General features: G+C 36.0%; 1 protein-coding gene across 2 annotated transcripts; it reads right to left on the minus strand.

Annotated features, from left to right (window-relative positions):
- Window positions 1-1,472: 1,472 nt before the first annotated feature.
- Window positions 1,473-13,733, minus strand: LOC131622464 (nuclear intron maturase 2, mitochondrial). Of its 2 annotated transcripts, none has more exons than XM_058893499.1 (3): window positions 13,581-13,733; window positions 3,597-5,878; window positions 1,473-2,022 (listed from the first exon to the last, which is right to left on the minus strand). In XM_058893499.1, the coding sequence occupies exon 2, from the start codon at window positions 5,764-5,766 to the stop codon at window positions 3,604-3,606; it is 2,163 nt and encodes a 720-aa protein (XP_058749482.1). In that variant the 5' UTR covers window positions 5,767-5,878; window positions 13,581-13,733; the 3' UTR covers window positions 1,473-2,022; window positions 3,597-3,603. The 2 variants fall into 2 exon arrangements, with proteins under 2 accessions (XP_058749482.1, XP_058749483.1); XM_058893500.1 differs by having other exon boundaries at window positions 3,597-5,875; window positions 13,581-13,731.
- Window positions 13,734-27,666: the final 13,933 nt, after the last annotated feature.

Genomic DNA, 27,666 nt, shown 5'->3' on the forward strand with positions numbered 1-27,666 from the left:
ATTAGAGAAAATGGGTGATGCAATGACAGTGTAAAATAGTTTTACACTGTCAACCAATCACAACCATGTATCCAATTCCATCACACTTTTATCTTTAAAAAAATTTAATGACATGGTAAATTGTTTGTTTTCTATTGGATGACAGTGTAAAACTGTTTTACACTGTCAGTACATATCCAGTAAACCCTTATTATTATTTATTTTATTTCTTCTTGATTATAAATTATTTATAAAAAATATTTATTTATATACATAAATATTTATTTTGTTTAATATTTATTTATTTCTTCTTAATTAATATATATTAAAATTGTATTCAGATTTTTTTATATTTTCTACTATTGCAAAATAGATAAGTAATTATAACTTTTATAAATAATAAAAAATTTAATCATAGTAGCTGAATATTATATTATATTATATTTATTTTTATTATTATAATTATAGTTATTTTATTATTTATTATTATATGAGTATTAAATCATAATTTATTATTAATATTATTATTACTTTGTTTATTATTATTGTTATTATTATTATTATTATTTAATTATTTTAATTATAATTATTAAGTTTATTATTATTAATATCATTATCCTTAATATTATTATTTTTTATTATTATTATTATTATTATTATTATTATTGTTTATTTTATTTCTTCTTGATTATAAATTATTTAAACAAAATATTTATTTATTAATTATAATTGATTATTAGTTGACTATATATTTTTTAGAAATAAGAGATTTTTTTAATGTAGAGATATCCCAATTAATAATGAATATTAAAAATCGCTCATTTTTAAAAATAATCGATATTATTATTATAATACTATTATTATTAGCTAGATATTAAATTATTATTATTATTAATTATTAATAGTGATGTTTTAATATTATATTATTATTATTATTTATTTTAATATAGGATTTGTACTTAGAATTGTTACAACATGATTGGTCTATATTATGTTTAAACCTCAAAATTTTATTCTAAGAATGTTTATAAATAATGACAATTTTAATTAATATTGAAAATTTTATGAGGTTGACACATCAACATTAGTGTTATATTAGAATGACATGTCATCATTAGGTTTAGGGTTGTTACCAAAGGTTGTCATCATGACAACCTTGGATTTATAGTAAGTAGATTATAGAGATACGATAAAATGTTGGATTTATAGTAAGTAGATTATAGAGATACGATAAAATGTTACGCGGATGTCATCTGCCAAACCCAATCATCTCCTTTTATCTAATCTTTGAACCGATTATGCATAGCAAATCATATAAAACATTAATTCGTAAAAAAAAAACTGCACTCAAAATAGCTCATGAATAAGAGTCTAATGTGTCCTGATTTTGGGAGTAAAATTGGCCTTTAATCGGAAGTAATTAACTAGAAGACACAAGTTCAATGCATTGTATATGCATATAATGACGATTACATTCAGAAATGAACAATATATAAACAAAAACTGTGCATTTTTATCATGTTCTTTCCTTCATTTTCCCCTTTGGGTGGATCAGTAACAAGATCGAATAATGTAAGCTTCTTTCTCATAGTACACTATTCGTATAGAAATAAGTTTACAAAATTATAGGTATAGTCAAGAACCAAGGGTTGAGGATGTACTCAATTCATTAAAAAATGGGACAAGTACATATGAACAAATAACCAATTAGATGATACTGCTTGAGTTGTTCAATTTCCCTTCTTGCGTTATCGTATGAATCCACAAGGAGCAAACTTTATTGGATTTTCCATACAAAATTGAATACTCCTTTCTGTCGAACAACCAATGTAGGACTCTTAAACATTACACCGGAAATTTTTCACATTTTCACATTTGCATCAGGTATTAGCCCCTGTTCATAAGGATTGCAGTAATCCCTGCATTTTTCCTGAGTCAGGATGAGATGCTTGCACAAAAAACTCCAGTCTTCAGATATTCTGTCCTTTCTCTGGCAAGGCAAGCATCCATGAATTTGGTGGAAAGGTGAAGGGTAATACAGACCTGAAAAGAGGGTGGAAAAAAGTGTATAGGATATTGAACATGTAAAAAAAAAAGAGTAAAGTGTAGCATTTTGCATTGATTAATTCCAAAACTTGCAATTCTAAATAATGAAAGACAACTGCAGTTACATGATTATATGTGATTGTGAAATCGTGTCAATCGTGACATGAGGATGCTACTAATATGACAACACAAATTATTTAAGCCACAAAAGCACATGACAAAATCAGTAACTGATAGGTACACTGTTAACAGAGAAAGTGGAAAACCAAAATCAGTAACATGTGTGCATCCTGATTTTGAAGAATCTCAAGTCTCAATGGGAAAACAAGGAGGGAACTAAAGGATATTTGATAAAATGTGAACCACCAAAAGACAAAAGAAAATAAAGAATGATGAAGGATTGAGAGGTCTAACTAGAGGAGGGAAAGGCTGGTAAGCATTTACAGAGAACAACACAGTGAAACTGACACAAATTCATTATTCATGAATCCGCTGTGAATTGGGCACAATGACATGCTAGAATCTATGCAGTCAACCCCTCCCAGTTTGATTGAGGCACTCAACCAAAGAGAAAATTCCTCTAGTGATAACAGGATCATACCACTGCTAAAGAATGTTGTGGCATCAACTAAAATATAATTAACTATTCGTCACTAATAGCACCATAGCGACAGTAGCTGTCATTCAAGTGAACCATCAACCATCATGGTGTATAGCTATGAAAGTACTAAATTAAGAATTAGAGCAAAACTTTCCTTTGGCTTCTATTGATAAACCAAGAACTTACCAATCAGAGATGAACCACTACATGCACCAAATAATCTTAAAACTGAAGCAGAAGTCCTCATGTGTGAATTGTATAGCAGCAAGGTACTCTTGTGCATTTTAGTCGAGAATTGAAATTACACAGAGCACTAAAGTTTATGATAACTTCTGAAAAACTTAGCCTTGCTCGTGAATTGATAATCCCTCAGGGGAAATAGAAGTAAAGGTCAAGACCAACTCTCCTAAAAACTTCGCTATTAGGTGAAACCACGTGAATAATCCAATCTCAATATCTCTAATATACTTCCTCACATGAAAGGCCCTCAGGTTTGTGATAGTATTCATGATGCACTTGGAGAACCCTCCCTTAAAAATTAACTATCAAGGTTAAGAACCATGCCATTTAATTACTCCATCAAGCATCCTATACTACTCGATGCAGGACTTGAGCACCCCACAATACCCAAGTTACTATCAGCTTGCAGCAAGCTAACTCTTTTTAGCCGAATGGTGGATGGCAAGGATCTAAATCTTTACCTCTTGGCCATAGATGTTCTAATATAAGGTCAAAGGCTAAGTCTCTTGAAAGCATAAGCTATTAAGTAAAAGCACATGAAAGATTTTTATATTTGTAAAGTGGCCATTCTTTTAAGACACTTTAATTACCACATCTCACGTTAGATGGAGAAATCACTTGAAGAGATGAAGGTAAGAGAACAAAAAAATCTTGAAAAATCTTATTCAAAAAACAAATACAATAAAAAAGTATAAAAAGAAGTATTTATATGTGAGTGCACATTACGAACCCTTTTGTTACATCTGTGCTTCATTCACCCCTGCATCAGTTTCTTCCTCTTTGCTTGTGTGCCCATGGTCATCCTGGTTTGACCCAGCTAGCAAATGTTGACTCCCTAAGACACTTTCATTGCTCTTAATTACGGAGAGATGGTCCATAGGAAGAGAATTCCTTTTGTAATTCCAAACAAGCATTGAAATGTAATCTTGAGGTGTAACAAGACCTTGTTCTCTGATGCCGCTCTGTTGCTCCTCCAAAGTCTTTGGATCTTCTAACTTTATGTATTCTAGCAACGACTTTTCATGGTCAGGCCTCCAATTACCAGGGAATGGGGTGTAATCTGTCTCAGGTACGAGAGACATCCTTGTATACTGGAGCCCGTCGATTGATTCGGCAAGACCCATCCTAAGCAAATTTTGATACTCAGGAGACTGTCCTTTCTTCTCCTTCAGTGGACGGCTCAGGTTTCGGGCACCAATCTTATACACTTTTGCACGCGAGCGAAGCTTGTATTTAGCAGCATAAAGCTTTGCAAGTGAGCCTCTTATGATATAAGAACAGAAGTTCACAATCTTCTTCCTATTGTCTGCAAACCTATACCATTCAACCATGGTTGACAAAAACTTGTTCATTTGAGCATTGGTGTGAGCTTGAGTGGCATGAAACATCCTAAAACAAGGTTGGGGATCAGGATCCCTATCACCCTTTAGAAAACTCAACTTTCTAAATTGCCTAATGCATTGCTTTAAGCTCGCCGTGACCGACAAAAGTGTTCCAACACCCTTTTCACTAATGATCTTACCACCGGTTGCAGTGTACCTAAGAGTTGGATAAACAACCCTCCTACAAAGAACGTGATCGAGAAACATTATACCTTTGGTTATATGTTCTATAGGAAGGCACTCGTTATCAAGCTTGACCATCAACTTCTGATCACAAAACTCAATCAACTGCTTCCTCAATGTAGCCGCGTCCGCCCTAGGACCCCGAACACCAATCAATATATGACCTCCATATCTTATAAAATCCATCTTCCTAGTTTTATCAGGTCCACTGGTAGGCACAAACTCCGGCCAAGAAGTGTTTCCCTGTTCAGCTTCCCCTTCAGGACTATTCCATATAACATCACTCTTGGAAGGAACATAAATCTCCTTCATTTTCCCTTCCAACCAACGATCCAACTCGTCCAAAACAATATTCGCCAAAAGAGGACTCAAAACTCCACAATGACCCCAATTCGGAACCTTCTCAGCTTCCTCAGGTGCAAATCCAAAAAAAGTGTCTAACCAATAAGGATCCGGCTTAGGTTCATCCTCATTCAAAATCCTCTTCTTCTGATACTTCCTCTTTGTCTTCTTCTTCTCTCTATCATCAACCTTACTCGTTACAACCGGCGTAACCAACGCGGATTTCAACAAATCAACAACCATCTTATCCCTCACATCTCTCATAACAGCATTAACCACTAACCCTACTTTCACCCCATCCAACAAAGTACTCAAATCACCTTTCAAATACCACAAATAACCAGCAAAATTCCTCCTAATAATTCTCAAAACAGTATGCGGCGTCCTCCCCGGACGAAAAGCGAAACTCTTCGACGAAAACCTAGGTTCATAAATAGGTTCAAGGATCATCAAAAGAACTTCCTGAACAATTCTATCTTGAAAAGGTGTAGGCTGGGTGGTAGTTAATATAATTTTGATTTTTCTTTTGGAAAGGGATTCATAATCGGTTTTATCAATAGGTGATTTGATATGAAATTTAAGCCGCGAACCCCATTTGAAATTACCATCGATAACAGCGTTACGAAGGGCGAGAAGGTCTTCGAGTTGAGGCCGTTGAATTGAACTACGAGGCGTGTAGGAACCGGTTTCATCGGTGGTGACTTTTTGGTAGGCGAGGAGCCAGAGTTCGAAGCGGCGGAGGAAGGAAGAGAGGTTGGTGATGATTTTGTCGGGATGGCGGAAGTTGTCGATCCACATTTGGGAACATAGGGAGAATCCGTCTTCTTTGAGGAGGATGGAAGGGTCGTTTGGGTCTGGTGGTGGACGGCGGAAGGGGGTGGTGGAGAGGTGACGGTGGTGAGGGTGTAGGGAGGTTAAGGTGGGGTGTGGGCGTAGGGGATTGTTGTTGGCGAGGAGTTGGAGGGTGAAGAGAGTGAGACGGTGTCGATGCATTGTGTTGAGCTCAGGGCATTGAGTTGAGTTGAAGGTGTTTGTTGAAATGAGTTTAGGAGAAATGGAGTGGAAAAGCAAAAACCCAACAAAAACCCTGAACCTGCCGCTGCTGCTGCAATTCAACCAATAGACATGGCATGAACATGGACAGTAATCAGAGTGTAATTTTACATTTTTTAATAAATCTTATATTTCAAGTTATTTATATAAAGTATTTATAATTGTTATTCAATTAAATCGTATTAAATCGTATACTTATGGAAATTCAATTAAAATACGATATATTATGTCAAAATTTAAATCATAAATCGTTCACACTAGGGATGGCAATGGGCAGGATTTGGGCAGGGTACTATAGTATCCGACCCCATATTCGCAGTTTAAAAAAATCTCCGTACCCGAGCCCAAACCCGCGTGGGTATCAATACTCATACACTTACCCTGTGGGTACCTCAATGCCCATACCCATACCCGCTTACCCGCATTTATAGGAAAATTAAACCATTTAATTACAAAATATCATATAATTTAAGTCTTTTTAACAATATTAAAAACATTATGCATGTTATTGTTGAGTTAAGAAACAAATAAACACTTTTATTAAACTGTGTAATGATTATTTTTAAAAAATGTAGAAACATGCATTTTTTACATAATAATATAAATGACATTATAGAAATATGTAGTGCGGGTATGGGGCGGGGTGGGTAGTAAGGTACCCGTGCCCGCACCCATACCCGCATATTTAAATGGGTAATTATCAGTGCCCGTGCCCGTACCCATTTTGCGGGTTTTTACCCTACCCGATGTGGGTATTTTTATGGGCACCCATTGGGGATGGGTCAAATTGTCATCCCTAGTTCACACAATACAAATCAAAATATAAGGAAAAAAAAAGTTAATTATTGAGTATATCCAACCTTGTTATTCATCTTCTAACTCCTTTATTGTAATGCACATTGTGTCTCGACTATCATGGTCTCTATAGTGGGCTCCTCAAAAATGTCTTTTTAAAACTCTCATCTCTTTATGTTTGCACTCCCAGTAACTACAATACACTGATAAATTGACAACACATCAACGACATGGTGTGTCCTAACCTGTTCTTCTTCTAATATCTCTTGATGAGCTGACCAATGTGACTTTTTCTCTACATCTGGTGCATGTAAGGATGTGATACTCTAAGAAACCATTTAATGTAGTCATATTTAGTACTACGTGGTTGAGTAGCTGACAAACTACATACATATCTGTCGCCCTCGGTTTTTTCCATCTCTCGTGAGAGAGATACGAACTGACTCTTCTTTTGCTTTTGAGTTTTGAAAATCAGAGAGTCGCCACCGACTTTTATTTTATCCAATTAAGGAAAGGTTTATAAAAGAAACAGAAAAAGACCTTTAAGAGATTTTGGGTTCGGGGGTAAGTTATACAAAGGGAAGGTATTAGCACCCCTTTGTATCCATGGTTATCCATGGGCTCTTAATTGCTTAGCTCACTTATTTTGAATCATTTGTCTTGCCTTGAAATGCTTGTATGTGGTTTTAAAATACCTTTGTAAATTGGCTTTGTAATGATCCTTGTGCAGATGTATACAAAGTGTTTTATCTTTCGAAAGATGTTTTGAAAAAAGAGCTTTAACTTCGTAATGATCCTTGTTTGGATATATACCAAGTATTGTTTTTTTTGAAAGTTTTATTTTGAAAAACAATGATATATGAGACATTTGTTTGTTTTGATTTGAGCAAGCAATTAGGAGATCTACCCTAAGTTTATAAGGTCCTTTCCTATTTCTTTTAGAAAATTCTCCTTTTACCGGATGTAAACAAAAGTTTGAATTTGTATTTGAAACAGTAGAATTTTGATTTTGGAAAAGAGTAACAGAGGGATTACCCTAAGAGGTGCAAGTGTGATTGTGTTTTGATTCAGGTATTTTTATCTTTGAAGTTAGTGACCTAACGCTTCAGTTATTATCTTTGACATACACGCAGTTTTATATGTACGGAATTTAACGTGCGGGAATGTAAAATGCGGAAAGTAAATCTACGCTATTACATCGATTGTGCGGGAAATGTAAACTACGCTATTTACATGATTTTGACAACCTATACATTTATCTATGAATTTAAATTGCAATAAGATAAAAGGAAGTATTTTTGAATTTTTTGTATGGTTGATTTTAATTAGAATTAATGCATAATTAATTTAATTAAAATGAGAAAAGATAGAAATAAAATTTAAACCTAAAAATCAAGTCTAAAATATGTTCATATTGCTTGTTAATTAATTTTAAAGTAAAACTAATTTTTTAGGATTTTTTGAAGTTGTTTTGAAAATTGTTAAGTTAATTAACATATAATTATGCAAATAATTATACATATATATTAAACTTGAAGAGAAAAATATTCTAAATATGTACAAAATTAGCTTACAATACATAAACTTAATTTAATAAAAAGAAAATATTTTTTTGCTGATTTTTTGATGGTTTAAAAATATTTAAAATGAAATATTTGAAGATATATTGATTAATTAAACAAAATATTTTAATTATTAAGAAAAATAAAATATTTTTATGTCAAAAATTAAAACAATATTTTATCAACCTAAAAATATTTTTATTATATTTTTTTGATTTTTGAAATTATTTTAAATTAATTTTTTAAAGAAAAAAAAACAAAATAGAAAATATTTAATATATGTAATCTGGTGTGATGCTATTCTGAGGGAGCATGGTGTGGTTGTGTGTTTTGGCGCGTTGGATGTGTTATTAGATTAATCCAGTGGCTCAGATTGTAGGTCACATGATAGTCTTGGAAAGAGAGAATCATTGGATTTGTGTGGTGACCAAAGTCAGACTGGGCCCACCATATCCTGCATGGACCAATGATAATTGAGAGAAAATGAGTTGAAATGTTGACCAGCCAGCCAAACCATGCCACGCAAGCAGAGAGAGAGACCAAGTCTGACCAGCGAACCACGCTTGGACGCGTGGTCGTCTTCTTCCTTCGTCCCATGCAGCTTTTTTCTTCATGCAAATTATGGCGGTTAAAACCGTCGTTATTTGCTTCGCAGAAACGCCATAATTTGCATGAACTTATAACCTGCAAAAATGGAATCAACAAAAAACAAAACCAGCCCAGATCCACTTAAAATTTCCTCCTGAACATTAATATGGGGTTAGTTTCTTCATTTAAGCATGTTAAATATGAAAACGAAAAGATTGAAGCTTTGAGCTTCAAATATGGCACACCATGGTTCAGGGCTTATGGCTTCCATATAGCACGTTCAATCTCCTCTAAATGGTGTCAGAAGATGATTGAAAAGATCTGTTTTGATTGATAATAGCTTTTACAAAGGAAACGAAAATTACAAGTGTTTAGATATTTGTGAGTTTTTTGATGTTTGTGGCTATTCTTTTGGGAATGATTTCGTGTCTCCCTTTTTGTTGAAGTGTCTTGAGCTATTTATGAGCAAGGAAGTGCTGCAAATTGAAGCTAAGAAGCATTGATTGCTTTGTTGAATTTTTGACTTTTTTAATAATATAAAACTTTGAATTCAAGCAACCATGGCTTGATTTTCTTCACCCTCTTGCTCTAGGCCTGCTATACCATCTCTTTGTGGCAGAGTTGAATCAATTTTGAGGGCTTTAGCTTGATATCAAAGCAACATAACATTATCTTGCACCATTTCTTTTTTTAATTTAACTTTAAATGTAATAAAATTAAACCAAAAAAGAAATAAAAATGTTATGGGCCTTAGGTTGGTCGTGGGAGGCCCTTAGCAACATTAGAATCGTGTTTGGATCATGAAAACTTGGCCCTTTTTGGAAAAAAAAAACATTTTTGATCAATGTTGGTTTCATGCATTTTCCCAAAATATAGCCAACTTCAACAAGGCATAAATCCCTCAATTTTTATCATATGAAGGAGTTCTTGTACTTTTTAGAAACCTCAAGATGTCCTCTACAAGCCACTTTGGAAACTTTTTTTCATTTGGAGAAGTTATCTTGATGTTATGGCCTTTGACAAAGAACCACTTTTTGTTGACTTTGAAAATGACCTGTAATGTCTGAGCTCATATTTTTCAAATGGTGAATCCAATGACCATGGGACCAATTGCATTTGAAAGATAATTGAATTTACTTCAAAACAAGCTTTGGTTGGAATTTTTTGAATGAACGAGGAGAGAGTTATGGCCGGTCAAAGTTCAGTTGACTTTTTAGGAGAAAACCCTAATTTTGAAACTTAGGGTTTTGTTGATTTTTGATCTTTCCTTGATGAATTATGATCAACCAATGATCAAATGATGAATCTTTTGACAAAATATGGATGTTGACAAAAAAAATCATTTTTGACTGTCTGTTGACTTTACGGTCAAACTGGTCGTCTGTTGACTGTTTGAGCTGCTAATTGTGCGTCTGAGCGATTTGAAGTTTGAAAATTTGTATGGTGGTACTTTGAGATATATGGAGGTCCATGAAATCCATTTGAGGTCTCAAAAAACTTGTTCTCCTGAAAAAAACAAAAACCCTAGTTAAGGATTGTTTGTGTAGGAGATAGTTAAGCGTACCTGATTTTTGTGCAGTGCTGAGTCTCTGCTGATCATGTGATTATCAAAAGACTTCTAGAACAAAAATCTTGGAATTTTGAAATGCAAAAAGATTGATTTGATTGATGGTACAAAACACAGAGAATTGCATTGTCAGCAGGTTTGACTGTCAACTGGCTGTTCGGGTATTAACGTAACAGTTAAAGTGAAAATTCAACAGTTTAAAGTTAATTTTTTCTTTTTGTTTTTTGTTGTGTTAATGGTGAAAATTTATTTACATGAGTTGTTAGAAAAACACAGACATAATAAATAAATAATATATATTGTACGCGAACAAAATTACCGATAATAACCTTGAAAAATATTTAAGGCACAGAAAAATAAATATTTAACTGGCAGAAAACACACAAAATATTATCTGGATAATTAAACTACAGTACGACAGATAGTACGACATTTAATACTGACAGTACAAATATTACATAATATAATGAACAGTACGACAAATAAACGGTACATTATTTGAAAACAAAAGATACGACAAACTTTAAAAATGACGATTAAAAACCCATGCTATAAACAACAGCATATAGATGATTGGGAGTGTAAACAACCCAGGTCCGCATTTTTCAGGACTGTGCAGACAGAAAAAGGACATGATCACCACCAAGACAGTGATGACCATAAGAAAACACGTATCCATCCACTTTGCCATTTTGCCGGGGAAGAAGAGAAAATAAATATGAGGTAGAAATTTGAGAGATGAGTTGAAATTTGATGTGAGAATTTATGGAAAAAATGAGAGGTATTTATAGAGTGAAAAGAAGGATAGAGACGTTGGGGAATGAAGTGATTCCGTACAAAAAAGGAAAATTTGAGTGGTAGTAGGATTTGAAAGAAAGTGTATGGTGGGGTTTGAAAAGAGAGATGTATAGAATAAAGTTAGGATTTGATTTTGAAAGAAAGAGATTTGAAAAGAAGGGAAAAGATTTTGAAAATAATAGAATATAGTACAAAAATTAGTGGGAAACAAAAAACTAATAATAATTTACTCGTTACCAGTACAGTCTGAATCCCGGACTCTGCGCCTGCAAAAAATTTAATTCTGTACCAATTGCGTCAGTACTATTTATCTGCAAATAAATCTCAAATAAACAGCATGTGTGAAGTGATAAACAGTACTTGGCGTTTGTATAAGAATAAATTCAACAGCGAACCAAAATACCGTATAAGAAAAATTCTAAAAACCGAGTATTCATAAAAATCAGGATGTTTATGAAATAAAATCCAAGATTATATGAAACTCTCTATTTTTAGACAGAAGTCTGTTGCCTTCTCTTTGAAAAAAGATGCGGGCAAATTTTGGGGTACAACAATATCCTCTGAAACTAGATGATTCGCAAATATCTCATCAACATTTACGTGGCAGAGTAAAGGAGGAGCAACAATAGTGGGGGGCTCTAGGAATACCTGCAGATACCCAATCCAGTGAATGACTAGCTCAGGTAGATGTGATTATATTAGTCGTGACCCACATGATAGTTATCAGAAGTAGAAGTATATCTCATTGAATGGGCATGACTCATGGTGATCTTCGTACGATAAGGAGTTTATAACATATATAGCGATGCAGTTAAGATAGACTTGAAATGTCTCGCTCGCCGGATTCCCTCTGAGTAGGATTAAGGATCATTAACATGGCAAAGTCTCGTCATAGTCATCCATATAGGCCCAATCAGAGATACGTGGAAAGTGATGGTGGATCCATGCTCGAAAATGATTCAAATGAAATATTAGTAACAGCATAACACAAGTGTTATGAAATACTAGTAATAGTAAAGGTGCAAATATATTACTGTAAATAGGGTGTTGCTTGTTGTCATATGTCTAGTCTTCCATAAACAAGTTCCACTTAACTTAGAGTAGAGGTAAACCAAACAAGAAGGCCCCCTAACTGTACTCGTGAATTCTCTCCAAGTCAATGAAGTATCTCAGGCCTATGAGCATGTCGTCTCCTTCAATACACAGATGGCTATCAACAGAGGGCCCAACTCCTTGAAGTGCAAGTTATTGTCTGTCACTTTAAAAAATGCGGCTTTGTGATGATACATGGGCCTACCCTTGAGATTTCATTGCCAACTATCAAGAGTTGTTGAAGAAATGCGTGCATCAGTTCACAGCCAGTCGACACAAAAAGATATCCACCGCCAACATGTTTAACATTCGACAAGGCCCCTTAGAGTCATTGAGGGAATACCTCGTTTGTTTTAACAAAACCACCATAAGAGCCGTCCACTCGAACAAAGAAATGTGTTGTGAGGGTGTTTCACAATGGTCTCAAAGCAGGATACCTCAATGAGTCTTACGTCCAAAGGCCAACATAGTCGTTAGCAGAGGTTATGAGACCTGAGAAGAAATATTGTGGATAACTTCACGCCCCTAAACACTCGCCGTGGACAAATATGGCAAGAGTTTTTCACTTGCATGATATCTCTACGCCTTCAGTCCCAAAAATAGATGTTATTAGACTTGAGCCTAGAAAATGGTGCAAGTTTCATAATGTTAAAGGATACCACACAAAAAACTACCATCAGCTCAAGAAGGATATCAAGCAACTTATCTAGGAGGAACACCTTAAGAAGTATGTCAAAGGAGATTCCTCCCAAGGGTCAGGCGGGTGTAACTCCCATGGGCAGGACGATGCAAGAAGCACCAGGCCCAGAAAAGGAAACGAGCCATCCAAGGAAGAGGGTGATAATGGCATGCGTCATACACTCAATACAATTGCAGTAGGATTTGACGGAGGTGGGGAGACCAGATCTGTCCGAAAAAGGTACGCCTACCAAACAACGAATATAAAGGATCTCCCTAAGGAGCTAAAGGAAGGCGAGGCTATGACGCCAAAGTTCGAGATCACATTTTCGGATAAGGATGCAACAAGTATCCAGCCCCGCAATGACAATCCCACGGTCATCACTATGAGGTGTGATGATTGGGAAATCAGAAGAGTTCTGGTAGATCAAGGGAGCTCTGTAAATCTCCTTTATTGGGATGTATTCGAAAGGCTCTGCCTTGACCCAAACAACCTAAAAGATTTCAAGGGATCACTAGTTGGGTTCTTTAGGGAGAAAGTATTAGTGAAAAGCTACACTCTGTAGGATTTTAGATGCTTATGGTGGAATTTTAATAATCACATTCTTTACATCTAATCCCTAGATCATCATGCTTTTTTCAATATAAATCGGACTAAGTATAAAATTATATACCTTTGATGCGTGAATCCACTAAGGTTATAACTTCCAATGGAGATTTTCGAGAACGTCAAGCATCGTTCCTCTAGTGTTGGTCCATAAGCAACAACTGGATCACCATGTATGTCAGTACAGAAGGAGGGAATAAGTTTCTCTCCTTACTTTTATGGCTACAGAGAATCAAAATATATGAGGAAGAGAATTCAAGGAGACACTCTCCAAAATTAGAATTTATCTCTTTGAATGTTTCCCATGTAACCTCTATCTTTTATAGGATTGAAGGGAGGAGGATTGACCAAGTCCATAATGTCATACATTATGTGACTTAATCAACCCTTTTAAGATCATTTTTTCCAATCGATAACCTCCCAATTTCTCTTCTAATCCACAACCTCCCAATTTTATATTTATGTTACTATATATGTGATCTCATAGGATCCGGTAATACTAGTATTTGGTCAAATATCTTTGTCCAATAAAACATAATTGCCTCATAGCAAAGCATTATGATTACCTAATATTAGTGAATATTTTATTTCCCTAAATTATCCAATTATATTTAGATTAATACATCTGATTGAAATACAAACCTTCACATAACACTCAAGACCACCTTTGGATTGGGAGAACAAGCCAAAAAGATCAAGGTATTGTATCTGGTTATAAACACCTCATCTTCTTATAATATAATTATAGGGCGGTTAATTTTCAATCACATGGGTGCTGCTTTGTCTACTTTATATTTGTGCATGAAATACTCGTTCCTTTACGGGCTAGTTATAGTCATCCAAGGAGCTCACGAGATAGCCAGGAAGTGATACGTGGAGAGTCTCAAGCTTAGGAGGGTCTGAACCTTAGGCGTGAATAACAAAAAGGTTGGTTCGAGAATAAAGTCTTTGGGAGAAGCCCGCCAAAATGGGAAAACTCCCCCTCATAAGAGCAAGAAGACTAGAGACTGAAGTCTCAGTAGGATTGCCCCGTGTTGCATTTTTACTTTATCATTGTTTGTTGCTTTGCTGTTATTTTTTATCAAACGGGTATTATATCTATGTCTTTTGTAAGGACAAGTTGTTTTTTACGGACACGCTCTTTTCCCTTGCACCTCATGAGGGGACGAGGGTTTTGAACGAGGTTCCCCACTTTATTATTTCTTAAATATTTGCATTAATGTCACTTCTTTCTTTCTAAAAGAAACCTAAGGTCGCTGAAGAAAATCTCCTTCAGAGGCAACCAAAAAATGTTGGATCCCTATGAGGAATCCTTGCCGCCTCGTGGAGGCGATCAAAATGTTGGATCCTCATATAGGGATCCTTGCCTCACCTTGAGGCGATTAAGACGCTGGATCCCCACGAGGGATCTTTGCCTCCCTTTGAGACGATTAAGATGTTGTTGCCCTACGTGGGATCCTCGCCGCCATTTGAGGTAACAAAAACATTGGTTCCTCACGAAGGAACCCTTGTTGCCCCCCCCTTTAAAATATTTGTATGAAAGATTTAATATATTTATATTTGAAAAATATTTAATAAATTTGCAACACATTCATAACCTCATTCTTCACAACTTCAAGTTTATGGCTGAAAAGATATTTTTTCTTTGCATCTTTGTTAAGTTCATGAAGGTTTTCAGTCCTGTACAAGGCACTAAAAGTTAAGTGAACACAGTCTCTAGAATTCACCTTTGTATTCTCATTCTATATTTGTTTTTTATTTCTAATGATTCTTTGTCTACCTTCTTCCTCACTCTCAATATCTTATTCCTCGACAATCTTGATAGAATTAAAAAAATTCTTAACAGTTGCAGTAGCATCAAGTGAATGTTCAATAGTTTCGCTTTCCATTTCAAAAGAATCTTCAATCTCTGAAAACTTGTTCGAATCAATATGAAATTTCAGTTTTCTAGCATATGACTTGAAGTCATCTTTATTAGAGTTATGAGATTCCATGCTCATGCTAATGGGAGAAACATATGAATTATGTAGGAAAGAGAAGAAAATGTGAATATATAGATTTTAGGTACTGTCTGTGGCTGTTTGTGTGTTTGCAACTTTCCCTCCAAATTTTTGTTTGGGAAACATGTCTATGTAACTAATACACTTACATTGAAATGGGTTATCTGATTTTATTTAATAAAGGTATAAACGAAATTATGTATTTAATAAAATTTCAGAGTGTTTCTTATAAATGTACTAAAAAAAGGCTCAATACATGTTTTAGTCCCGTAACTTAATTTAATATTTCAGGGACTAAAAATGTCACAAGTTAGTCTCTTAACTTCACTTCTATTACTCTATTTGGTTCATTCCGTCAATTTCTGACAAAAAAACGTTAAGTTCTGAAGTCGTGGATGTTTAGTAACACTCATGTTCCAAATGTGACTCAACATTTGTACTTTAAAATAGAGTTTCCACTTAATATAATCTTACTGTGACCATATTTATGGCACATACTTAAGTGAAAATTTTACTTTATAGTACAAATACTTCATCATATTTAAATTTTAAACCTTATTGTACATCCATATCACCTTATTTTTTGTCAAAAATTAATAGAAGAGACCAAATAAAATAACTGTAATAAAATTAAAGGATTAAATTGTAACAATTTTTATTTAAGAAACTAAAGTGGAAAATTAAATTTAGTTAAACACTACATATAAAAAAAGTTTCTCATCCCACCCCGTAGGTCTCTTATACACCACGCAAAATTCCAATTTTGTCCCCTGCTTCCGTAGATGCCCATTTGGAAGTACCCCATATTTTGAAAAAAATTGATTACTTCCGTAGATGCATCTACGGAAGCGTATAAAATAAAAGAAAACATAGTTAAATACACCTTATTTTCAGTTTAAAAATACTTCCGTAGATGCATATACGGAATGTGGTGAAAATAGAGTGTTCCATAGGTGCATCTACGAAACAGTGTTACTTTTTGAATTCATGTCATTTTCATTCAGAAACTCCATTTTTAGAGACATACACTTTCAGATTCAATAATGCATTTTAAAGACAACTATAGGTAGACCAATAAAAATACGATATATAAATAATGTCGGTCAAAGTGTCCAGTACATCATCAAATACGTACAAAAATGAAATATAAATACATCATCAATTATAACTACTGAGTATGTCGGATATCATCATGCGTACCATCCTGCGCATCTTCTCTACCTCCGCGTCCACCAAAGGCTCTGCTGGCTCTACCCCTGGCGTCAAGTGTCTCACGGGTCCTGGCACGATGTCGACAGTATAGAAATGCACTCTCTGCCAGCCTGATCATACCATCCAGCACACGCCTATAAGCAGTCCCCTTAGGGAATAAATCATCTACAATGGCTCCGAGGCCATTGTCAGCTATTTGACGACACAGAGGAAGAAAATCCTGAGTGTGGTCCAACTAAGCCTGATGCGCACGGAGAATCTCCTCGTGGGCTGGTCTGGGCGGACCTCCCTCTGCAACTGGAAGCATGTATGGGTGTGAGACTCTGTAGTACCAGGAGATGTATCCCTCGGCACAGCTCTAATCATACTCTGCTAGCGTCGCCTGTGCCTCCTCAGGGACCATATGATGCTCCCAGTCTGCAAAGACCTCATCTAACTGCCAGCGAGTCATGGCGATAGGAGCTGAGATAGTAGGATTGCGAGGTATCGTCTGCTCATACCCAAACTGACGCATGACGCGCTCTGGAAGATAGCGTACAACAATGGTCGAGGTGGCGGCCAACCATCCAGAATACAAAGCTATCTCGTCAAACGGAATCGTCTCCCGGTGCTCACCACGACAGTAGTACTTGATGTCCTCGGCAGCCATGCGGTCAAGACCGCGCCTGTAAGGATCCGACATGTGGTTCCTTATAAGGGGGTGAAAGCACTAACACGCGGCATGACCTCCGTGTAGGTAGGCACCTCTCCCCAGCCAATAATGTCTGAGAAATGTTGTAGTATCCAACCTTGAAAAAAAATATGGTTATATTAAAGTACTATAAAAAAAATATAAAAAAGTAGAAGAGTATAAGATTGTTACCACCAAAAGAGTACAGCTGCCCGCAACTGTCCTTGCCTTCTACAGGCATCCCTCTCCAAGTCTGTGGTAATTGTATGCCAGTACAGCCGCTCACTAGTTGTACTCACGGATACGTGTTATATCCGATAAGTTCGTCAGGTAGACGACGTCTGTGTAAAATGAGCTCGTGTCCACAAAGAGCTGGGTGCCTATCAAATATGGGAAGTAGCATTTCAACGTCCGCTCTCTATGTGTAGCCTGCTCCAACTCGTCCCCCTCAGCCTACTGTGCCGCAGTGAGCTCCGCAACATACTGTCTCTATAGGAAGCTAAACCTAACGTGGGCCCCTCGTGTCCTCTCCACCTCCTAAAGGGCGTCATCGGAATCAGCCCCCAGCTCAGCAATTAGCATCTCCTGAGCTTCTACCTTTGTCATACTACCGAAACGGAAGAGGGTACCCCTGATAGGTAGATGAAGTAGGCATGCCATATCATCTAGGATGATGGTAATCTCACCGAGGGGTAGATGAAATGAGGAGGTCTCAGGATGTTATTTTTATGCAAAGGCCGCAAGCATACCATTATGTATAGTATGGTAACCGAGAATACAGAGGTCCCTCATGCCTGAAGCTGCCAGTACCTCCTGAAACCACTACTCGTCAGGCTGCGCGAGATCCTTAATCTTCCGTCAGAAAAGGAGTAACCATGACCAATCTGTTGGGGCAGTCCTGATCTCCACACCGGCGCCTCAAAAAGGGCGTCAAAACAAGCAAGACATGCCGAAGAAACAATTGACAAAGATCAATATGTCACTGGCTCAAGCATTACAGCACCTATTGAAGTCAGAGTTGATCACTTTAAAGGATCCCCCTAAGAATCCTAGTACTTCTGCTCGTAGCTATAATCCCAATGTGAGGTGTGCATATCACTCTGATAGTCCTGGTCACGATAGGAATAGCTGATGGACATTGAGGAACAAGATCCAAGACATGATCGATGCTGGGGAAATTGAATTTGATCCTCCTGAGACTCCTAACGTAACTGCTAATGCTGTGGATAGTGTAGCAACCTGCCCTAAAAATTATGATTTTAGAGTCGCCACCTATTCTGAAGGGCGAATAGGAAACCCTACGCAGTTAAGAGATTCGGGGTAAGTTATTATAATCAGGTTGAGGGAAGGTGTTAGGCACCCTCAACCCTTTCCTAAGGTTTTGTGTTTAAAGGCAAAGGTTTGTGGCTAAATCATTGAGGTTTAAAAAAATGAATAGGGTGAAAATTGAGATTTGAATGAATTGAGATTTTAGGGAAGGGGACTCGCCTTGGTTATCCAAGTGCCTACGTATCTCCTTATGGAGAATCAGAGTCAACGTAGTTCGGGCACAGGGTTGTACGCCTTAGAATTGAATTTGATTTGAATGTATTTGAAGGCCTTTTAAGTTGCCTTATCGCCGTTTTTGAAATGCGAAGTTCGAAGGTATTTTGAATTACCTTGTCGTAGATTTGAACATCGCAGTATTTGAAGAGGTGAATTTCTGTAGTGTCGTGGTTTAGTGTATTTTGAGATTTGGGCGTACAAACCTGATTTAATATGTCACCGTTAGTTGCAGTGATCAATAGGTTTGATCATTATAGTTAAAGGATTAATGGGCATTGCTGGTTACTCGGATCGATAGATTGATCGTCGCGGGCAGCAAATTAAACGTATTTTAATTTATGTATATTTTTATCTCTCGTCTAATGTGACTAATAGATTTAGTCGGGTCGAGAAGAGAATTAATTAAGGGTTTTATTACTTTATTTGGATATTTGACCAGAACGACATAGAGAGTCGACTAATTCGAAGGCGGGATGAAATAGATATTCATCCGCCATTTATCCGTTAAAAGGGAAGTTGGAATTGATGTTTTTATTATTGTATTTGATTAATTAAATTAATCGATTGTTAATCATTGCGACCAATAGGTTTAGCCGGAACGAGTAACAAATTAAATCCTAAAAACTGGCCAATGGGATTGGGCGAACCCTAATGGACGAATAAACCTTTATAGGGTTTTTTTGTGATTTAAATATTAATTAAAATTAAAATTAATCAAAATAATCGAATAATCGGGAAAAATATGATACTCCTAACCCTAATCCTAGTTTTATTATTCTAAACCTAATTATATTTCTAATCCTAATCAAATAAATAAATGAAATTAAATATAATTGAGTAATTTTAAATCTAGATAACTAAATAAATAAATAAATAATATATAGAAGAAACTGGTTTTTATTGTGTGTGGGCAGGCTGGGAGTCTATAGTATGTGCCTTCAACCTCCTGGGCGTTGGATCTTGTATTGCTGACAATCTGATGGTTCAGATCTAAAGCTCATGACGAGGCTCCTTGAGTGTGGGTGCACAGGATCTATGGAACTCAAATAATAAAAACAAACTTGCATAGCCTGGGAATCGATCCCAGGACCTTCAGGTTGCAGCCACGCCCTTTTGCCATCCAGACTGTACACGATTCTTTGTTTAAAATGCGCTGCACATTAAATATAATAAAACGCAAATAAATAAAAAAAAAGGTTCGCTTCGCGCCCAGCCCTTCATGCGTCCTCATCTCCATGTTTTTTTTTCTGCAACATGATGGAGCTTCAACCACGTTTTTTTTCTTGTAGCCATATATATTTGCCATCAAAACCTGCAAATTGTCACCGAAAAATACAAACAAATGCTCCAGATCGATTATAAACAGCCCCACGAATCCGATGGCACCCTTAGTTTTGCCTAATTTTGCCTCTATGAACGAATCCCAATTTTGAGCTTCTAAAACCTAACAATGGTGTTCTTCAGAACCTGCAATGTAACTCAAATTAAATTATCCAGCACTCCTCACCACATCACGGCCAATAAGATTATATAGTCAAAATTCATTTATGAATCGCGAATCCTTGAAAACGAAATTAAAAAAAATGTGAAGAAAATGTGATTTTTTTTTCTGTTCTTCAGCCAGCAGTTCCGCGGCCAGCCCCCCTATCCCTTAAACCAATTCTGCTTTTTATAACACTATCAATTAGGTCTCCAAATTTGATCAGCAATCTTGCTTTTTCAATGCCAAGATATTTGATTTGGAATCAAATTCATAATAATAACCCTAGATAATAATAATAGTAAATAATAATAAATACAAATTCTATAATAATAACCCTAGATAATATTAATAATAATATCACCTAATATTAATATTAATATTAATAATAAAATTAATAATATTAAATACTAATAGTTAGAAGTAATAAAAATTACTAATAATAATCTAAAAAAATGCAAATGTTAGTAAAAGGAAAATGATATTAACAAATGATGAAACCCTTGAAACACCTGTTAATCGTGCCCCATTTATTTCTCAGGATATTTTATAAGAGGGTGAGTTTGACAATAGGAATGTCAAACCCCATGACTCTTAATTTTGACCCTTGATGAATTAGAAGATATAGATCTGATCGGGCAAATTTTGGGGTATGACAGATGGCTAGAAGGAGGGACTTTCAGATCATTAGTTTTACTTTCATTTGCTGATTTCTATTCTGTTTGTTTAAACATTCGACTTATGATAGACATTATTTGTTTTAATAATCATCATTAGTGCATTGCATATGTTTGTCTTGAATAAATTATTTCGCTATCACTCATTTTAAATTATGCCTTTACTTTGCATATATTTTGTGATATTCAACTCCTGCTAAGCTGTAAGCCTTTTGAGGGAGGATGACGAAAATGATACCGCAACCTCATACAATATGCTTTTGAACGGACTATGCTGACGATGTACAGGCATTGTTTCAATTCCTAAACAGTGGAGATATAAGGATGATAATCCCTCGTCAACCCCTTTGAGCCTAAGAAGTAGAAGTTTCTTTCTTGTACTAATTAAAACCCTTGATCATAACCTGGGGCAGGGTAGTCCTTAGTTAATTTGGCTGTGCATTCTATTTTAAGAGAATCATTCAGTACACATTTCAACAAAGGTTTCAAGCACAAGCGTTCATCCGCACACATCAAAGAAGTGTTGGAGATGTCAATCAAAAGCCAATGAGGGTTCATCAATCATTAAGCAAGGCAGTCAATATCTTTCAAAAAGAAAGAAAAATGAAAAAACATATATACAAAGAAAAGCCTGCTAAGTCAAAAATCAAAAAGATGCCTTGGGCAAAAATCAAGGCATCCCGCTGACTGTAAGCTCAAAATAGACAGTTCAGGCAAAAGTTAGGGATATCAAAAAGATGAAAAAAGAGAAGTCAATAGATTCCTGAACAACACAATGTTGTGACTACCAAAAGGAAGAAGTGACTGCCATCTCAAAAGTTCTCTTTGCTTGTGAACCATCGTCATTATCAAAGGTACAAATCCAAAAGTCTCTTGGAACCTGAATGCATAAGTTGAATTAACTGAGCTTAGGACTGAAGATCATCACGAAGAAGGGTGGGTACAAATAAACTTTGAGCCTTTATCCTTTGTTTCTTAAACCGTGAACCAAGCCACGTTACAACCCTTGAAAGTCCTAATTGAAGCATGGTTAGTTCGAAAGCATACTGTCACCAAAAAGGTATCCCGACTCCTTAAGGTTTACTAAAATGCTGAGTCGATATTTCGCTTCTACAAAAATAGCATGTTTTTACAAATATCACGCTTTTACATCTCTCGTTTTAATGTTTTTCAAAAAACTCAAGACAAACGTATGCATTGCATCTCATGAATTCACTATTAAACAAATTCTGCTACATAATTTCAAATGTTAACAACAAGAAGAACTTGCACAGGGTACAACTAATGACTGAAAGTTATCCCGACAGACAATATTACTCCAAGAAGCCATGTCTCTTACGTATACAAAGGGCATGACACATTTTGTCCAAACAATCTGGGGCAATCAAGTCAAGATTCGAAGAATCTCTCAAATGCCAAAAATTCAAAGGCATACATCACAAGTGGGTTTCAAACTATTTCCCGATCAATGTGGGATAATCAGGTCAAAGCTCAAGAATCTCTCAAGATTCCAAACAATCAGGGGCATACACCCAAGTGGATCTACAGCTACTTCCCAATCAACATGGGGCATCATCCTAAGTCTATAATTACTGGGGGCATGTCACCCATAGTACACATCTCATAAGGTCCTCGCGAGGCGAATTTCTTTAATTTCCCTAATAACTGGGGCAAAACTATGCAAAACATGTTCAACGCTTCGATCAATACTCATCGTTGTGTTCCAATCAATACAAGTCCAGGAATGACAGTTACTATAAACACTGGGGGCAATGTTCACGGCATCCATGCCTCCCCACAGAGTCGACTTCACAGGATCATATCCCCACAGAGTAATCCTCACAGAAGATATCTTCAAACGTACTCGTCCAACCAAAGACAGAGCTCCTCAACAGAGTTCACATCTTTGACATCGTCGTTTCCCCGACCTTCTTCTCTTCTCCAAACATGGTTTATTAATATTTCTAAATCCCCAGTCAGGGTACATCAAGTTACTGGTCATCCCCAAGCAAAACTCATAAATCCCCAGTTGAGCATCTTCAAAAACAAGATCAAACATCAAAATCACAATGATACAAAGATTTATTTTCTCAATCAAGGATAAATCATCTTCTGACATCATATATCATAAACATATTCATACATTGCATACATTACATCATAATAAATTCATACATAACATGCAAGTTTCTCAATTATTTTGAGAAATTCATAATACATGCATCATAACATTGCATAAAGACTAACTCTACTCTTTCAGGATACAAGTGCCAGCAGATGAACAATATATCTGATCTAATTCAGTTACTACGAACGGTACTGACACGATCATCTCTCCAAGATCTAATTCGGCCACCGCGAACGATGCCGACACAATCAAAAAAAAGAGACAGACTTAATCATGACACTCAATTCAGAAAAGACCGACAACTGAGTCACGATAATGGAATCACGACAACTGAGTCACGATAATGGAATCACGACAACTGAGTCACGATAATGGAATCACGACAACTGAGTCACGATAATGGAATCCCGACAACTGAGTCACGATAATGGAATCACGACAACTGAGTCACGATAATGGAATCACGACAACTGAGTCACGATAATGGAATCACGACAACTGAGTCACGATAATGGAATCACGATAACTGAGTCACGATAATGGAATCACGACAACTGAGTCACGATAATGGAATCACGACAACTGAGTCACGATAATAGAATCACGACAGCTGAGTCACGATAATGGAATCATGACAACTGAGTCACCTTAATGGAATCACGACAACTGAGTCACGATAATGGAATCACGACAACTGAGTCACGATAATGGAATCACGACAGCTGAGTCACGATAATGGAATCCCGATAACTGAGTCACCTTAATGGAATCACAACAATCGAGCCATGACAATGAAGTCACGACAATTGAGTCACGTATCTAATCCCGATATTCAGTTCGGAAACAATCATGGCAATGTAGTCACGGCGATGGAGTCACGGCAATCAAATCACAACAATACGACAATGGAGTCATGACAATAGAGTCACTACAATTAATTCACTTCACATTCCCAACATCCAGATGGCATCTGTAAGCCCATTGTCGATAAATTTCCTGTCAAAACGCCCGGATGGCATCTTTAAGCCCATCTCCAACAAATACTCCTCAATACTCCGAGCTCGGATATAGTCTAACGTGCGACTTATTCTGACTTTCGTATCTATCAGATCAGATGGTATCTGTAAGCCCGTCTCATACACCTGGACGACATCCTTAAGCCCGTTTCCGGCAAAAGTCCCTGTTTGAGCCAGGGCAAATTCCTGGGTATTCTAGTGTTCAATCCTCTTCTACCTTCAGATTCCGACTGGTATACCAACCACTCTACATCTTCAGGTTTAAGAAAATTGAACAGGGGCAGCTGTCATACCCCAAAATTTTCCCATCATATTTCAGTCCCTCTGGCTTTCAAATGCTAAAAGATATACAAGAAGAAAGCATGCAGTCTCTCTCCTAATCAGCTACTCTCAAACTAGGGTTTTGTTCTTCTATAAAAGAAATCAGGTTCTAACACCCTAAATGGATTTCATAGCTTCTCACATGCTTCAAAGGATCCTCATGCTAAGTTTCAAGCCCTGATTCAAAAGATTGCTCACTCAATGACCCAAGCGATCAATAATCGACTAGTTGACCTAAAAGTCAAACTATGGTCAAATCACAGTCAAAGTTCCTGATTTTTGGTCAACATACTCATTATGAAGTATCATTCATCATTTGATCAAGGAGTGATCATGATGCATCAAAGAAATCTCTGAAATCATCAAAAACCTAAGTTTCTAAATTAGGGTTTTTAAGGAGAAAGTCAACCCAACTTTGACTAGCCATAACTTTCACATGGAACATCAGAAATTTCCCAACCAAAGCCTACATTGAAGGAAATTGAATTCTCTACAATTTTGTCTCTCACGAGCCAAGGCCAGAAATGCACCATTTGGGAGATATAAGCCAAAACATTACAGGTCCTTCAAGAAGCTCGCAAAAAGCTATTTTTTGTGAGGGACCATATCTTCAAGATAAAATCTTCAAATGCAAAAAATCTTCCAAAGTGGCTTATAGAGGACATCTTGAGCTTTCCAAAAAGTCTTAGAACACCTTCATGGGTTAAAATTGAGAGACCTATGACTGTCAGAAGTTGGAGAAATTTGAAGAAAAGCATGAAACCCTAAATAACAAAGTTCAAACTTTTAAGTAATGGGCTCATATTTTTATGTTATCCACGTGATTCCAAGCTTATGGGGGGCCTAAAAATGCATTTGTCATTATTTTATGATTTTTATTTCTTTTAATTTGAATTTATTCATTTAAATTCAAAATAAAATCAAATAAAATCATAATTAAATGATGAAAATCTACATGTTTATTCTTCCTATTTTTAATCAATTCAAAAATCATGATTGGGACCCATAAGACTATCTCATGCAATAATTCATGATTTTATTATTTTATTTTTGAATTTATTCATTTAAATTCAAAATTAAATCAAGTAAAATCAAGATTTAATTGTAAAATGTTATGAGATTAATTTGGTAAGTTTAAATGGCTAAGGTTACACGTGAAAGGGTTTGGAAAATAGCATGGGATACATTTAGAAAGATCTCATGCAAGAATAAAAGAAATCAATCAAATATTTTCTTCAAATAATCTCATGCTTTCTCTCCAAGATATTTAACCCTAATTCACCTCTTATATAAGGCCAACAAGGGCAGCCTCTCAAAGGACGAAAAAAGGAGGAAAAGAGGGCTGAAGAACAAGGGCTTCAAAAGTGAAAAAATATAAAGAATTAGGGCATAAGTCAATTCGTGATTCAACAAGATTCAAAGCATCCCACCCATCCCATTCAACTTCTGAGGTAAAAAAGAGTAGCTTTGAATCAATAGATGATCTTGATAACTCTTATAATGCTCGTATCAAATTCTCCATGTTCATGCATAAATTAAATTTTCTGTGGTTCATATTTTATCATTCTTCAATACAAACTAACCTTTGGTATGAGTTTCTAGTGTTATTTAGAGCAGCTTTGAACCCTTGAGCATGAGTTTTTACGTGGGAACTGTGAGACACCATGGCTAGGGCGTTGAGAAACCTTGTCGTCGAATTTAATGATGCAGTAGGATTCACTGAAAAACAACGTCACCATTGGATTCGTGGCACTTTGTTTAGTAAATCTGGGCATTACTTGCTGTTGTTTAACATGATTTTGAGTTGTTTTTATTTTTCAGATTTAGTTACGAAAAAGGGGTAGCTAATTCGTAGCAAAACCCCAGAATCCGTAGCAAAAGGGAAATCTGGGCTTAAAGGCAAGAGGAAGACGATGAATAGTCTTCTTGGATCCTTCTCATTACATGCGCCCCCTGCCATTCGCCAGTCAACACGGCCGCCTCTCTCTCCTACTCTGATTCGTTGGTCAATACCACCTTGGTCCCAGTTTGACTCGGCCTTTGAATTATACCATTTAGACATAATTTTTTATATATTATTTGGTGTTTGCATTGTTAACAACAAACTGGATGCAGCTTTATTGGCAAGCGTGTGAATGCTATCACCATGGGGGAACGAGTTCGATTCCCACCCCATACGTATTGTTTTTTCCAGATTATTTCTGAAGGATCCAACGCGTGTCCTTCTTGGATGCTTATGATGCACCCTCGGTTCTGATCATCAGATCTCTGCGAATCCAAATCTAAAGGACATGGAGATGCTGGTATACCATGGACGTCCAGAGCTCAGCCACACTGGATATCACGCTAAGTCTTCTTTACTTCTTTTTTTATTTGTTTTTTCTCTTCTTTTTTTTTTAACAATTCTTCTTATTAAAATAATCTTTTTTTTACTACTCTAATAATAATAATATTAAATTCTTACCAAATTATTTTTTAAAAAGAAAAATATATATAATTAATTTGAATTAATTTAATTACAGGTTTTAGTTAATGATTTTAATTGATTTAAATTGGGTTCAGGTTGTAATTAATTAAGTAATTTTAATTAACTGATTAATTAGGTTTATAACCAATAATTGATTTTAGGTTTGTTAACCTTGATTTTAAAAAACCTCTTTAATCCGTCTTTTAATTTTCCTCTGATTTGCCCTTGTGGCTTGTGATAGTTAAATTAGGATTTGTTAAATAGAACTTTCATGCACTAACATTCCTCTTCTTTGTGCCCAATTTTCAGGGTTAATTAATCAAAGATCTTTCAGCCGCGCGCCTCGCCATACCGAAAAAAGAGTCGATTGATAGTTTGAGGAAGATCAAGGCATTCAAGGGTTTACCTTAATTATTGTTCCCTCTTATTTTCTGTCTTTTATTTCCCCTTCCCCGCAGGTGTTTATTCTAAAAGGACATTACGTTTTTCTGCCTTTATTTTTTTTAACTGCATGGTTAGTAATCCTAAGGAGTGCAAGCCTTGTTTAAAACAAATTAGCTCACTAATTATAAGATAAATAACTGAATTGAATCACGTGATTGTTGCACCCACGCACCTTTAGGGTAACCCTTCTTAT

The sequence above is a fragment of the Vicia villosa genome, unplaced genomic scaffold, assembly GCF_029867415.1.
Source record: "Vicia villosa cultivar HV-30 ecotype Madison, WI unplaced genomic scaffold, Vvil1.0 ctg.000030F_1_1, whole genome shotgun sequence".
NCBI classification, from domain to species: Eukaryota; Viridiplantae; Streptophyta; class Magnoliopsida; order Fabales; family Fabaceae; genus Vicia; species Vicia villosa.